Genomic DNA, 15,488 nt, shown 5'->3' with positions numbered 1-15,488 from the left:
TAGTTTCCGGGATAATTGAGGTCAATGAAGTTGTGAAAGTAATAAATCCAAATCTTACTTAAAACTTTAATTCACTTTTCTGTTTGTTTTGAAGCCTTGGAGTAGAACCAGTGGATAAAGATGTCATTCGTAAACCTCCACGCAACTGGAAGGACAGCATTTTGACCAAAAACCTGATACTTAAAATACTTGTTTCCTCAATAATCATTGTTTGTGGGACTTTGTTTGTCTTCTGGCGGGAGGTATACTCACTGGATAAGCTGCTTTATTAATATTCATTCTGCAAAGTAGGATTCGGTTATTTTTGTGTATTAAGCAGAAGGCTGGAAGTTACGAGAGCTCTTTCAAAAATAGAATAAAAATATTTAAACATAGTTTGATTTCAGTATTTATGGGTTAATAGAATTCCTGATTTATATATTAGAGTTATTTAAATCTGCAGAGAAGTATCAGATACAATAAAAATTAACATGAAAACTTGGGAAGAAGGTAGAAAATCTGAGTCTTTAATATAGCTACTTTCATGTCATCAAAAAAGTTCTTTTAGTATCCAGTTTATGGTTTGGGAAAAGACTTTTTACTTTATGTAGTCTACAGCTATTCATTAGGTGACTTATTTAAATGGCGTATGGGAAATTTAGGTTGCTTATATGTTTTATATCTTAAACTAAAGCTATTTCATTCTGAGAGGAAGAAAATATTAACCCTTTAAAAGCATGTAGTATTTGTTCATTAAATTCAGCCAGCTAAAAATCTTTTTTGCTCTCGACAGCTGCGAGACAATGTGATAACACCTCGGGATACAACAATGACCTTCACATGCTTTGTGTTTTTTGACATGTTCAATGCACTAAGTTCCAGATCCCAGGTATGCTTAGGTGATCTTAGCTGACTAATTCAATTGGGTTAGGGTACTCTCTAATTGTAAGTGGGCAGGGTTTTTAGCTTTGCTTGCTTTTGTAGCCATGGTTATAGCTCCGGATATAGCCTTCCTACAAACATGGGCCTCCAGAATGTGTCCTAAGAGGGATGGGGCATTTGGGGAGATAAGCCTTAACTTTGGCTAGGAGATCAAAGTAAAACACAGGTGTCATCACCTGATTTTTCTTCTTTTCATTTTCTTATTATCTGTAGCTATATGATAGGTTCAAGTTAACATTATCTGAGGATAGGACAAAGCTCATGGCTTGTGCTAAGATGGTATTAGCCTCATTATAGAAGCAAGTGTTGTTAGAAGTCCAGGAACAGCTTTGTGCATATTAACTTTTTCTCATTATTTCTATCAGTGTGTCAAAGCTTACGACATTTAAAATTTTCTTTTCTTCCCATGCTTTATCTTAAGGTGGATTGCCTTCTCTCTCTCTTTCTTTGAAAATTTATTTATTTATTTATACTTGGCTGAGTTGGGTCCCCGTTGCTGCGCGTGGGCTTTCCCTAGTTGCGGCAAGTGAGGGCTACTCTCCGTTGTGGTGCGCAGGCTCCTCACCGTGGTGGCTTCTCCCGTTGCGGAACACAGGCTCTAGGCATGCAGGCTCAGTAGTTGTGGCTTGTGGGCTCTAGAGCGCAGGCTCAGTAGTTGTGGCACACGGGCCTAGTTGCTCCGCGGCATGTGGGAACCTCCTAGACCAGGGCTTGAACCCGTGTCCCCTGTGTTGGCAGGCGGATTCTTAACCACTGTGCCACCAGGGAAGCCCTGGATTGCCTTCTCTTGATTGAAGTGCTTTGTTAGAAAATAATGGGCTAGAACCTAATGGTACTTTTTCAGAGCATGTTGTTCTTAGAAACTAGCTACATTTGAGGCCTGACTGTTCATTTCAATTTAAGAGCACCATATAAATCCTTAACTATATCTGTTACCATTCACCATGCTAGAACTTTCCAAGTACAGTGAATTGCCATTAATTTAGACTAATTTTTGAAGAAGCTTTAGTATTTGGTTTTTGTTTTATGAAAGGCATTTTTACTTTTTCACTACACATGTAACTAAGTCCATTCTTCGAGAAAAGTTTTTAGATTATGTACCTTAATGAGTGATAGAAATGATTTAGCAAAATTATCATATACAAATAAAGTTTCTTATGCTTTGGAGGACTAAAAGAAGTTTCTGTGGTCTTTATGTTTTTAATAGCATCACTCTTACAGCCCTTGATGAAGAGAAGCTGCTTTAAAATTTACCCTATTCCATTTATATTATTCCAAAATAAGAGTTAAAATTTAGAGATTTCATGGTACTACTACTGTAGAATTCAGTCCAGGTTACTAAAAATTGGAGGTGAGTGTAATAATAAAGACGTTGTTTCTGTGACCAAGGAGTAATAACTGAACTCTCTGCTCTGCCAACAGACCAAATCTGTGTTTGAGATTGGACTCTGCAGTAATAAAATGTTTTGCTACGCAGTTCTTGGATCCATCATGGGACAGTTACTAGTTATTTACTTTCCTCCACTTCAGAAAGTTTTTCAGACCGAGAGCCTAAGTATACTGGGTAAAGGAAATGTTATCTTTATAATTTATATATTATAAATGAGCTGTATTTGCTAATGCATTTGTTCTAAGAAAAATTTTCTTCTAAAAAGTGAAATAAGTGGCTTGCTTTGAAAAATGTATGTGCTCTGTTTTCTTATTTGGAAATGTTTAGGGGAGTCACTCTCCCAACTCTAGGTTTTAAACTTCTTTTGGAATTTTTTTCCTGTTAATTTTTTATAGGTTGTCACTTGTCAAAATCATATTTGGTGATTCTGAAAGATAGCAAATCAAAACGTGTTACAGAGTAATTGTAGTTTATAACTTTTTAATCTTGTATGAAGAAGAAATTAGACTTAAGCTCACTGAAAACCAAATGGCTCTTCTTTAAAATTACCATTTTGATTGTTAAACTAATATTTTCCTATTCTTACTTGCTAATTTGCACATTCTTATTTTATGAAATAACAGCACTAATAGCAGAGAGTTTTATTAAGCTGATGTGAAGACAGTCATTATTATTTCACAGACTGTGCATTAAATGCATCACCATACAGTACATTTAAAAGTTAATCTTCCTATGTAAGTGTGAGAACGGACGCATTTTATGATAATGCTAGTTCTAATTCTTGGGTTTTTAAAGGTAATTTGGATATTTATGAATCACTGTATTTTTTGCTGTAAGTTAAAGTTTACCTTAGAGTTGAACTAGTTTAATTTCAAGATTTTAATTTCATATTCATATTCCTTCCTCTTTAAAAAAAATGGAGTTTTAAGGAGACTGGTGCAGTTGTTTGAAGCAGTAAATAAGAACGAGATAGTGTGGATACCATTGTAAAGATATGGTCTTTAAACAGTGACTTTCAAGTGGAATAAGATGCAGATTTCTAAGTAATCTTCAGATAGACATTTAAAAAATCAAATTAGTCACCACTGCTTGAAGAGCCTTTAAAAAAGGCTGTGTGATCTATTAAATAGAAAACTCCTCTAGTGTTGCTGTTGTTAAAGGTTGTGGTTCTCGGTTATGGTTCAGGGGAAGCAGTCAGAGGACTTGAGTTCTACTTCTCTGGCTGCTGCCTGTCCTAGCTGTGTGACTTAGATAAGTCATTTAGTACCTTTGAGCCTTACTTCCCTTATTTTTAAACTGAGGCCGATGTGGCTACTTTGTGGAATGGTTGAGAAATAATGTATTTTAAAGGCTGTGGTAAAATGCTAGAAAAACATAAGTTATTAAGCTCTGCAACTGTAAGTTTAAAGAATTGTAAAACCCAACTTACTTTCTCTTGCAGATTTGCTCTTTCTTCTGGGTCTCACCTCGTCAGTGTGCATAGTGTCAGAAATTATCAAGAAGGTTGAAAGGAGCAGGGAGAAGATCCAGAAGCCTGTTAGCTCGACATCGTCGTCTTTTCTTGAAGTATGATGCATATTGCATTCTTTTATTTGCAAACTAGGAATTGCAGTCTGAGGATCATTTAGAAGGGCAAGTTCAAGAGGATAATGAAGATTTGAGAACTTTTGAACTTTTTATTGACTAAAAATGAGTGTTGAAGATTTGATTTGAGACTTTAACCTGCTGACAGTCCCAAATGAAATTATGCAACTTTGATAACATATTCCTTGATTTAAATTGGCTTTTGCGATTGAGTGGAACTTCGTAAAGTGTATGGGCAGTTATTTAATTTAAAAAACAGGCAAAACCTGAACCACCTTCTGCACTTAAAGAGGTCTAACAGTTCAAATACACAATCTATCCTAGATAAATATGATTTTTTTTTAATTTTTAAATATTGTACTATTTATGGTGGTGGGGCTTTCTTACTAATACACAAATAAATTTAATCATTTCAAAGGCATTCTGTTTGGTTTAGAAGTTGATTCACAGGAGTGCCATATTTCAGCTACTGTATTTCCTTTTCCTGCAGTGTAAGCAGCTCAGCTACCTTGTATTACCATTTTTGTTATCTCAAGTTTTTTTGCACAGGATGTGACCACTGTCAGATCACTGTTCTTTTCTTTCTTTTTGTGATTGAAAAGCTTATACTGCAATTTGAAGTAAATGTTTGCTTTTCTTAGTAAGTGTAAATGGTTGCCTTTTCTTTTTCTTCTTTTGGTTTTTGGTATGAGTCTTTGGTCTAGCACAGTTAATACAGGGCTGTGGAGTGGCATTCTAGGTAGGGTAGCCATGTCTGTAATTAACACGTAGTCATGGAGTCAAAAAAATTTAAGACTGGTTGGGCTGATATTTATAGCAGGTGATGTTAATGTGTTATGCCTTCTTTTAGAGTTAAATATCAATACATACTTTGTCAAGCAGCACCTTGACAAAGTCATCTCCTAAATATAAATCTAAGTACCTCACCTGAATATCTGAATTTTATTACTTTTTAATATCTTTTTATGTGTACTTAAAAAAATCTTTCTTATGAAGTATAGAGTGGTAAACTTAAAGAATAAAAAAGCCCCAAACCTAAACAGATGGTTTATGAAGCAGAGTTTAAGTGGAAGATTCTGTGCTGACCTTTACTCTTTGTGTATCTGCAGCTTTTGGGCTTAGGTTGCAGCACAGCCTGGAGGCTGCCCCTCTCCTGCTTCCACCATTGTCCTCTGCCTTGTTCTGCTTCACTGGGCGTGCTAGAGAAATAGATTTGCTCTTGGAATGCCATCAGTTTTTGTAATAGCTGGATGAGGTATAGGTAATTTGTTTTGAGTGTGTGGCAAATTTGGGCCAGAAATTCAAAATTAGAAATACATTTTCCTGTTGAATATTTCTCTCTGAAACAGAAACGGGTCTCAAATTCTTACATGTTTAATTCTTCCTGAAGTTATTGAATTTTGCATTTTATAATTAATTTTTTAAACTGTCAGGATAAATCGCTCTCTAGTTTTTACCACCAATATTAAACTGCACTGTTAGCACTGAAGTACTGTTGTTAATGATAGGAAAGATACGTATTCTTTGAGTCTTGTTACTGAAACAGTTTAATATAAGGACCTGAGATATCTGCAGTTTATTCTGCTTTACTCTTTAAGGCTAGATAGTCAAATGTACATGGAAACCATTGTCTAATCAACTTTATCTTTAATGATGGTGATGTATCATATCTAAGTTTTGTAATGAGTTTTCTTCTCTGTTACAAGGACTTGAAATATGAAGTGCACGTCAATCTTTTGCTTTGCATTTTAGGTTCAGAGTATGACTCATATGAAATAAATGTGCCTATCGTATTGTTCAGATTTTAAACCTTCCCCCAGAATGATTTATTTTCATAAGTTAATGTTCTTCCAGTTGGGACTGTTCACATTAAAATCATATGGATATTGAAGATACAGAAATTAGGCAGTACTCACAGTACATTGAATCTGTGATTTAAAAAGAAGTGAAATGTACGGTTCAGATATACTACATCTGTATAACAGATTTCCCATAGTAAAACAACAAATTAGGGTCTGTGTGTGTAGTTTACATAGCATATTATCAGAATTAGCATGGATAAATCAAATGCACTGGTATCTAAATTTAAAATTTTTCCCCATTTCCTGGCCCTGGGGCTTGCTAGAGTCCCTAACAATACTAACTTATGTGATTTTTCCCTGTTAGACTACCTCATGAAGTTTTTTGACTTCAAAGTGATTAAATATCAGGGAAGAAAAGGAGCTTTAATTCACCAACTAGGTAGATAATCCTCAAATGATTCATACTGGCAGCAGAGGAACAAGGCTTAGCATGTTCTCTCAGATTTTTGCTGGGCATTTCATGACCCAGAAATGGAACAGCCTGAAACCAGGCAACCTAAAAATCCTACCCCCTCAGGACACAGACTTCATTAAATAGCTGTAACCACACCCACAAGGATAAAACACATTTTTTACCTTTCATACCCATGCAAGGTACATCTTTTACATTGGTAATCTTTGTGAAGTCATTTCAAGTTTTGATCTCTTTCATATAGTACCTAAGTAAAGTGAGCACTGGCCGTATAACAGCTTCTCAGTGAAATGAATTGGTGGCAAACAATAAATATAAGATCTAAGAACCTTAATTAACTTTACCTTGCTTTCTGCCTCTGTCACTTGGCAATTCGTGCATTTTACTTCTACGTTTGACTCACTCAATTTAAATGGATGAATTAATTATCATTTCAGTAAACTTTTCTTTAGTACCTAGAATGTACTAGGAATAGAAAGGTGGTGGCATCCCTGCCCTTCAAGAGCTCATGGACTGTGTGTTAGCTGAGGATGTAACTGTTAACAGGCTGTCTGTTGAAAGTTAGTAGTGGTATGCACATTTATTTTAAAAATACACATACAGTAAAATGAGTCCAGCACACATTTTACTAGAAGTTTCCCTTAAGATTGGCATTTGGAAATCTTTGAAATGCCTTTTTAGAGTAAGCTGCAATCCAAACAGTAGCTGATTTGCATACTATAACACGGTGTGGATAAATGTTAATCCTAACTGGTATGTGACTAGACAGACAGATTATCCTGATAATTAAGCTTCCTTGAGATCAGTTAGCACTTGGTATGACTTAACTTTTGTTGGGTTTGGGGGTTTGGTTTTCAGAGTTAGTTATTGTTAATAATGGATAGTGGTTAACCAATCCTTGATATTAATGTAGGTATAATAGTCTGCAAATATTTTGGTAGGTTTAGATTTGGGAAGTTCTCAGTCTTAACTCTGGAAACCAAAGTGAAATATATGTGGTACAGTGGTAAGTGCTGCCCCAAGTGCTGCAGTAGCCAAAGGAGAGAAATAACTTCATAGGAGGAGGTTGTCAAATTTCCTAGAACTAGTGGCATCCAAATCAAGCCTTAAGTTGAGAATCTCCAGCCGAGAACAGCAGGATATTGTAACCAAATGGCATAGCCTCTGCAGAGGTGTTGGTGGGGTCTGGAAGGAACAGGTGAAAACCACAGGAGTCTGGGGCTAGGGCAAGGAGAGTATATATAATGTGAGGGCTGGACAGATAGGCAGGAGGAGCCTAGTGGTGAAGGTAAAGACATTTAGCTTGTAGCCTGCTGTAGGATTTCAAGACTGTGATAAGAGTTTGGATTTTTGTCTTGTAACATGCTGATGGAAGCTCAGAGGGTGGACTGTAAAGACAAAACAGAGAGACTGATTAGAGAATTGTAGAAGCTTAAGAGGTAGAGGGACTGAGTTGTGGCAGTTAGTATGGAGAGAAAAACATGGGATTTCTGCCTTCTAAGAGAGAGCATTGACATGACCCGATGGGAGGAGAGGAAGATACTGCAGCTTCTGGCTTTCTGGCTTGGCTACTAGAGCTGTTGGGAGAATTACCAGAGCCAAGCAGCTTTTAGTGGGACACAGGTCAATTTGAAGTGTGAAGTTTGTGATGTCCTTTCCCAGTGGATATGTTGGATGAGGTTTCTAGCACAGAATGAATTAAAGCCATGGCTGACTCATTATGAGGTAGTAAGAAAATATTAATAATTTCTTGTTACAAGCATCGATTTTTTTTTTATTTTTGATAAAAGTAAACCAATAAATGAATGTAAACTCAGCTTTGACAGAGTAAGATTTTTTTTAAGTAATTTCTTTAGTATAGTTATTAAGAATTTATGGTAGGCAAGTAGAAAACAATGTTGTTTTTCTTTTTTGTTTCCATTTTACTCATAATTCTTCCTTGGATCTTTCTAGCCTCATATCTCACACATGATGTTCCAACACAATCCACTTACTGGTGTTTTTGGACAGTATTCCTTCAACTTGAAATACTTTTTCCTCTGTTTCAATTTAAGAATCAGAGTTTTTACCTGTTCTTCAAAGTCCAGCTGAAGAGCCAACCAGGATGGCCTTTCCAGGTAGCTCTAAAGGTGCATGTGTCTGTGTGTGTGTGTGGTGCAGTTTCTTGTAAATACTGTTAAGAAGAAATGCAGCCGTAAGTTTGGGCATAAAATTGTGGGACTTTATTTCTTAGAAAGCATTAAAATTTTAAGTCCAAGCCATGTAAGTGATACATCTGGACAGGAAATTTGCTATAATCTTTTCATTCAGAATAAGTTGAGGTGGTGAAATTTGGGTAGGAAAAGTATTTTGAGGCTTTAGTTTTGATCCTTTGCAAGTTCTTCTCTATCTAGACCTGCCAGCATTCCCGTGTACATGTGAGTGTGGGGCCTTCCTCAGTCTGCTCTGCTCCAGGTAGGCAGTGTTTCCTGTGCAGATCACGGGGCCTACCCGGCTCTGCCGTTCCACTCCCTTTGTGTTCAAGTCTAGCCAGATTGACAGACACCCTGGCAAAGGCCCCATGTCTGCAGTGGCCCCATGGCTGTCGGCCTGGCTGAACTGCCTTCATGCATCAGTCCTGGTCACATCAGTATTTCTTCAGCAGTAATTGCACTGCTCTACTTAGGTAAGGGTAGAAACCAACTCTCACAGTATTAAGAGCACACAGTGCCAGAAATTGGGCACACTGTTCTACATGACCATAGAGGTCCATTTTTGTTTTCTGAGTGTTTCCAGTTTTTGAACTCAAAAATATGCCTTTGATACAGGTTTTTTTTTTTTAATACCAATTCACTCAACTGTATTAAAAGCAATTTTCTATTAAGGCTTTTCCTGTGATAAGTATAGTTAGAAGTGACAGTTTGGTGTCATCTATGGTCATAAATAAAATACCATAATGCTTTGACCATTTACTGTTTTTTCATCAGGTCTGCATCTTAAAAGCCAATATGAAACAACTTGTGAGTCTCACAAAATACTGTCTTTGAGCAGTATATAGCAGGCCCCAAACAGATGGCAGAAAAATGTATGCTTGATAGGAAAAACATGAAAAACTTTATATTTAAGCATGTTAGATCGATTTTAGGGAGTTAATAAATGAGTATGTCTTCATGGTCCTTTCTCATATTCATCCATATAGTTGCATAATAAGATTGCATTAGAATTTATAAGCATCTTTCTTCATGGAACAGGTCTAGATAGCCCATGAATTAGTTGGAGGTGTTACAAGTTAGGGAAACAGCTTATTTTAATACCTTCCTAACTTACCCATGTGGGGCTGTTGATTTAGTTTTGAGGATGACAGACTACTGCCCACAAGTTTTATTGGAACACAGGTATGCACATGCACTTCCATATTGTTACCACTGTATTCATGCTGGGGTTTTACAGAAAAAAGTTGCCTACTCATAGATATTCACAAAGAGCAAAATAGGCCTATGCATTGCATTCAGTGGACCAGAAAGGAAGTGGCATCGATTTTCTCTACCATCCAGTCTCTCTGGGATGGTTATTCTCTCTGGGATGGATGCCACTGATACCAGATTGGCTGTCAAAGACTCAGTCTGTTCTCAGAACGTCATCAACAGGAAGGACATGCCAGCTATTGTCTGTCCCACCTCATCACCAAGGCTCCCTCTTCCTACAGTGGGTGAGGTGTTCTGATCTGTTGTCCCATCTGAGTTGTGCTCCTCAACACACACACACCACACACACAACTTGCCTAAGTTTCTACTGCAGAGTCTGCTCTTCTCTGATCCACCTGCCCCTCCCACCCCCTTGGATCGACAGGAGAAGTGGGGGCTTCCCTCTCATCAGTTGCTTTTTCCTAACACACAGAAACGGGTGTCATCGTTTGTGCAGGCTTACTATCAGTCCAGTCTTAGGGAAGAACAGAACCTTCTAAACCAAAACATATTTGCACAGTCTTTATATTTCTAAGGTAAAGTTATGACAGTATTTCTTAGTGAATTCTCCTTGGCTGTCCAACCTATCAAAATAGCTTTACAGAATGAATTATGGTTATTATACATAATAGGGTCAGTTTCTTTGTTTAAAACAAAAACAGACACAACTTGCATAAATCTGGGAGCTTGAAGGGCTACAGTGCTTTGTGATTGGGAACTTGGATTTGTGGATGTCACCATTCCCAGATTTCAATACCAAAGGCCCCCTGCCCACCATTTTTACCTCGTTTTCCTTAGTTTTGGGGGGCAAGACAAGGGAACCTCAGAAGATTGCTCTCTTGATGCCATCCTTCCTAGAGTCTTCAACTATACAAACATTTCTGATTATAACAGTACAACATACTCATTGGAGATATTTGTAAACAGAGGAATAGGAGAGGAAAACATTTCATAATCTCAACACCCAAAGACTAATCTAGGCTCCAGACATATATCCAGCTGCCTAGCAGCTAATTTCTCAACACTTAAGCACCTAAAAGCTGTGTTTAACATATCCCCAACAGAACCCCCTGGTTCCCTCATTTCCCCGCTACACCCCATCCTACACAAATGAATGACAACTGAATAGGAAATCTGAAAACAGGGTTCTTTCCAGTCTTTTAATGAAAGCATAAAATGCTGTTTTTAGCAATTTTAGCAATAATTTGTAGTGTTTCTCATTGGTATGTTTATAAACCCTATTTTTTTTAGAGTAATGTTAATATGTATTTACTCAAAGGCTTCCACGTCAGAGCAAGTTCACCTTAATAGGTAGATTAATCCACATCCTCCATTATGAAGTAGAGCTCATTACTGTGTATCCATGACAGCAAGCATTGAGACTGAAGAGTAGACTTATATTTCCTGTAAACATCCTTTGATTTATTCCCCCATTACGAGGAAGACACATGAACCAGACAGAGGAAGATATGGGGGGAATGATGGCTGGATACACACATGGCCGTTTTTCAAGAAGAACCAGCACTTCAGTTAATCCTCCAAGAAGTGCTAATTATATGTATCAACACACCTGGAAAGTTTTCCTAATCTTGTATGCTAGCTCATGCGATGGTACTGGGTTGGCCAAAAAGTTCGGGGCCAACCCAATGTTTTCACAGAGTCAAATGATTCAGTCTCATAAAGTATCAAAAATCCAGTATTGAAATACTCTGATTGTTTCATTTTGTTTTTTGCAAAAATATTCCTAGGTATTCCTCGATCCTCATGACAGTGGGTTACATTGTACACAGAAATCTCCAAGTATCTCCTAAAGTGATAATGAGAAAATTTCTTAAAATATGTATGATTTAGCTGTTTTAACCAAAGATTTAGCTATATTAACCAAATACCTAAAATGTTACCTATTACTAGTTAGGACTAAAAGTGATTGCATGTGGGGGAATTCCCTGGCAGTCCAGTGGTTAGGACTCAGCACTTTTACTGTTGTGACCTGGGTTCAGTCCCTGGTTGGGGAACTAAGATCCCGCAAGCTGCACAGCAAGGCCAAAAAAAAGAAAAGGTGATTGCATGTGTACTGCAACATGTTCATGTGAAATTTCTCTCCCTGAACACTGAATCCAGTGAAACTAGCTGGAACACTTTTCCATGTATTAACCTCTTCATTTCTTTCTCCCATTATAACAGACTGGTATGCTTCCTGAGGGAAGTCCATGCCTTTGAAGTTTAAAACGTTCTTCCTCAGCATGTTCTCATCTTAGAATTTTTACAGCTGGATGGGCTTCAATTTTTTTTTTTTTTTTTTGCGGTACGCGGGCCTCTACTGTTGTGGCCTCTCTCGTTGCAGAGCATAAGCTCCGGACGCGCAGGCTCAGCCGCCATGGCTTACAGGCCCAGCCGCTCCGCAGCATGTGGGATCTTCCTGGACCGGGGCACGAATCTGCGTCCCCTGCGTCGGCAGGCAGACTCTCAACCATGCGCCACCAGGGAAGCCCACGGGCTTCAATTTTAGCATTATTTAGACCTGGAAAGAAATGCCAGAGCAACGTATCCTGTATGGTTCAGAAAGCTGTTGCTTCAAGTGGAGAGGCATCTTTTTAATACATCTGTCCAAAAGAAATAGCATTTCATTTCAAAGTGATAACAAATACAGAAGCATTTCTAGCTGCCTTGACTGAAATGCACCAATGAAAGACATTATGAGATAAATACCGAGTACCCCACAAACACTGCCCTAAGAATACAAGGTCACTATCTCTGGAGTGAAAGTTTGTCCTCTTACAGAAGTGGAATTATTTCTCCTGGTCTTCGGAGTGACTGCTTGCTGGATGCTGGTTGGGTTCATGGTGTGCCAACCAGCCAGAGAGCATGTGCTAGAGGGCAGTGCCCAGTGAACTCTGGAAACCTCACTACTGGGGAGACCGTGTTTGGTTTCCTTAGGGTTATGGGGTAGGGCCAGGATATAACCCGTGCAGCTGCAGGAAGAGCTGCAGGAAGAGGTTAATACCTGCTCTTAATTTTCTCCTGTCTCTAAACATATCCCAAACTCTTTCAAATTGGGTTTAAAAACACTACAGAAAATTCCTTGATAACAAGAAAAAAGGACAAGAGGGGCAAAGTGCTCACACAGGGCTAGTTCCTTCTGGTCTTTATTGTTTCCTGAGGTTGAGCTTGGCTGCCTGTTCACACTTCTCCGCTTTTCAGTGTGGCTTCAGCCTGGCAACTCTGCTAAAGCTGCTTTAAAGTTCTCATATTCTTGCCCTTCTCATCTCAGCCATATTTAATAGTGTTGACCTGCTTTGCCTCTGCAAAATTCTGCCATGAGCTCTGGCAGCCACTGGTCTCATGGTGCCTTATGTTTCTGCCCAGTACCCTCACTTCTCCCAGATCCCTTGCTTTGCTCTTGGGCTCATGTGTGGATGTAACAACAACTGTCATTTATGGCATGTTTTTAGTGCCAGCGACTATTCTAAGTAACTTAAAACACATGTCATTTTATCCTTAGACGACAGCTTGAATTATTCTGATCCCTATTTTACAGATAGGGTAACTGAGGCATAGTCACTGATTCATTTATTTTATGCACAAAGGAGGAAAAGATAATTGTAAGATCTTTCTAGCTATAAAGGTCTTTATCTTCTAAAACTAATTAATTTGAATAAGAAATCCAAATGCAAATACTGAAATAAATTTGAATTCTTTTTTGTCATAATTATTATGAAAGGCCTTTAGAATTTATATTTATAGGATATACATATTCAACTTTCCGGGTCCAGGTATCTCAAAAAGGACTTGTACAAATAAAAGTTTAATCACAGCCTAACACAGAAGATTACATTATAGTGTTCTTCTCTCTCCAACTTTATTCCTAAAATTTATTGATCTTCGGTGTCCAGAGTTCTTTTTGTTACTTAAATTGCTAATTGAAGACTTAACATCCCCAAAGACTCAGGTGAGATTTCATTAGCTAGAACTGAATCAGAAAGAACAAGGTTTAAAGACTTGATTAGAAAATGAAACAGGTTTTCAAAGTTGGGACGTTCTACACACGTGCTCCTACTGCCTCCTGTACCTCATCCCAATCACATCCCTTTCTCTTAAAGCCAAGCTCAAAAGCCATGTCCGAGAATCCTCTGATTTAGCCTCGTCGTCCTTGGGACTGCTGTCTCCTGATTATATAGCCTTCAGTCTGCAGTTTGCCATTTGCACCTGACCGATTGCATCATAAAATGTTCTCTCATTATTTCATTGTTTTACCTCCCCAAACAGCTTACACAAGCATGACTTTTGGGGGTTGGGTACTGTGTCCTGTTTCTTTGGTAAACCCCCTCAGATGTCTTGTGGAGTGCTTGCAGCCTCTCGCTTAATATATACAGGAGAAGATATATACTGGGGTAGGTAACTTTACTGAATTCTCAGAGAGTAAGAGTTAATGGACATTCGATTTTAACTCCTTTACTGCAAAGCTGGGTAGTTTCAAGTGAATGGCCCTGCCCGATTCCAACAGTTAGAGAAAGGAACCTGTTTTCTTATGACTACTGAATGAAGGCCCCTTGGCTTGAAAAATTCCTGTTAATGAAAGAAAAAGGTGAATGATATAATTCAATTGACTTTAAATTCTATAGCCCTACACTCTTCAGTTTGGTGCCTATCAAACGAGTCACTTGGCAAAGTGGAACTGGGAAGGAATAGTGTTTCATGCAAGGCTGGTGATTTTTTTTTTAATAAGTATATTCTTTTAAAAAAGATAAATTTATTTATTTATTTTTGGGTGTGTTGGGTCTTCATTTCTGTGAGAGGGCTTTTTGTAGTTGCGGCGAGCCGGGACCACTCTTCATCGCGGTGCGCAGGCCTGTCACTGTCGCGGCCTCTCTTGTTGCGGAGCACAAGCTCCAGATGCGCAGGCTTAATAGTTGTGACTCACGGGCCTAGCTGCTCCGCGGCATGTGGGATCTTCCCAGACCAGGGCTCGAACCCGTGTCCCCTGCATCGGCAGGTGGACTCTGAACCACTGCACCACCAGGGAAGCCCAAGGTTGGTGATTTTATAAAGCAGTGTGGATGAGCCAGGAAATAGGACACTCATACTGGTATAATTTCCAGATTGGCCCCCAGCTCCAGGAATCAATGAAGACAATTTTGATACAAAGATCTTACATGCTTATAGTCCCCATTAGATCTGTTATTTGCTGGAAAAATACGTGTCTTCTCAAAAATCGATGCATATGACTGCTCTTTTCTTGATTCTTTTGGGAATAACGATCTTAGAGACGAAAACAACCTTACTGTGAAGCCCCATGCACTCTTAAACAAAAATTTTCTTATTTCAAAAACTCTTATATGAAACAGAAGCCAGTCTTTTAGGCTTGAAAACTTTAGGAGCCTGTGAGATTTTGTTTTTGCCTTTTGTAAAGGCTAAAGCCAGTTAGCCCTTGGGAGGTTTGGGCTATGGTATGGTACCTCTAGGAAAGTGCAGAGAGTTGCTTACCAGATGTTAATTACTGAACACAGGCCTGCTCAAAAAAATAGCTGAAAACCACATTTAGCGCTGATGGAATGTATCAGTGAGAGAGAAGAAAGGAGGAACACAATTTGTATGAATACATAAAAAAATGAAGGTTGGAGTGTACTTTCAGATCTTCATATGTTGCCCAAATATATTCATTCCACTTGCCTTTCTATTTTCAAGTTCTTTATTTGGAACTGGCCGTGCCCTCACAGTTCTGTAACAGGTGTTTGTAATGTTAGTAGCCTCAGTGTGTTCCAGAGCAGTGCCTTTCAAAGTCTTGACTGCAGTCCACAGTAAGAAATAACACTTTGCACAACCATCTAAGCTATGAAATGCATATCTGATATATTCCATTTAAAAATGCTGGTTAT

The 15,488-nt window shown here is 38.3% G+C and overlaps 1 protein-coding gene across 8 annotated transcripts in view; it reads left to right on the top strand.

The window, feature by feature from the left end:
• The window catches only part of ATP2C1 (ATPase secretory pathway Ca2+ transporting 1), a 119,719-nt gene extending 111,734 nt beyond the window's left edge, over positions 1–7,985 (top strand). For all 8 annotated transcript variants that reach the window (XM_060149856.1, XM_060149852.1, XM_060149859.1 and 5 more), the window contains 4 exons: positions 95–242; positions 773–868; positions 2,344–2,485; positions 3,753–7,985. In XM_060149856.1, coding sequence (XP_060005839.1) covers positions 95–242; positions 773–868; positions 2,344–2,485; positions 3,753–3,883 — 517 coding nt within the window. In that variant the 3' untranslated portion in view covers positions 3,884–7,985. The remainder of the gene's footprint in view (positions 1–94; positions 243–772; positions 869–2,343; positions 2,486–3,752) is intronic.
• Positions 7,986–15,488: the final 7,503 nt, after the last annotated feature.

This window comes from Lagenorhynchus albirostris, chromosome 5, assembly GCF_949774975.1.
Source record: "Lagenorhynchus albirostris chromosome 5, mLagAlb1.1, whole genome shotgun sequence".
Taxonomy (NCBI): domain Eukaryota; kingdom Metazoa; phylum Chordata; class Mammalia; order Artiodactyla; family Delphinidae; genus Lagenorhynchus; species Lagenorhynchus albirostris.
The sequence above is the reverse complement of the archived record's forward strand: the minus strand, read 5'-3'. Positions and strand labels throughout refer to the sequence as shown.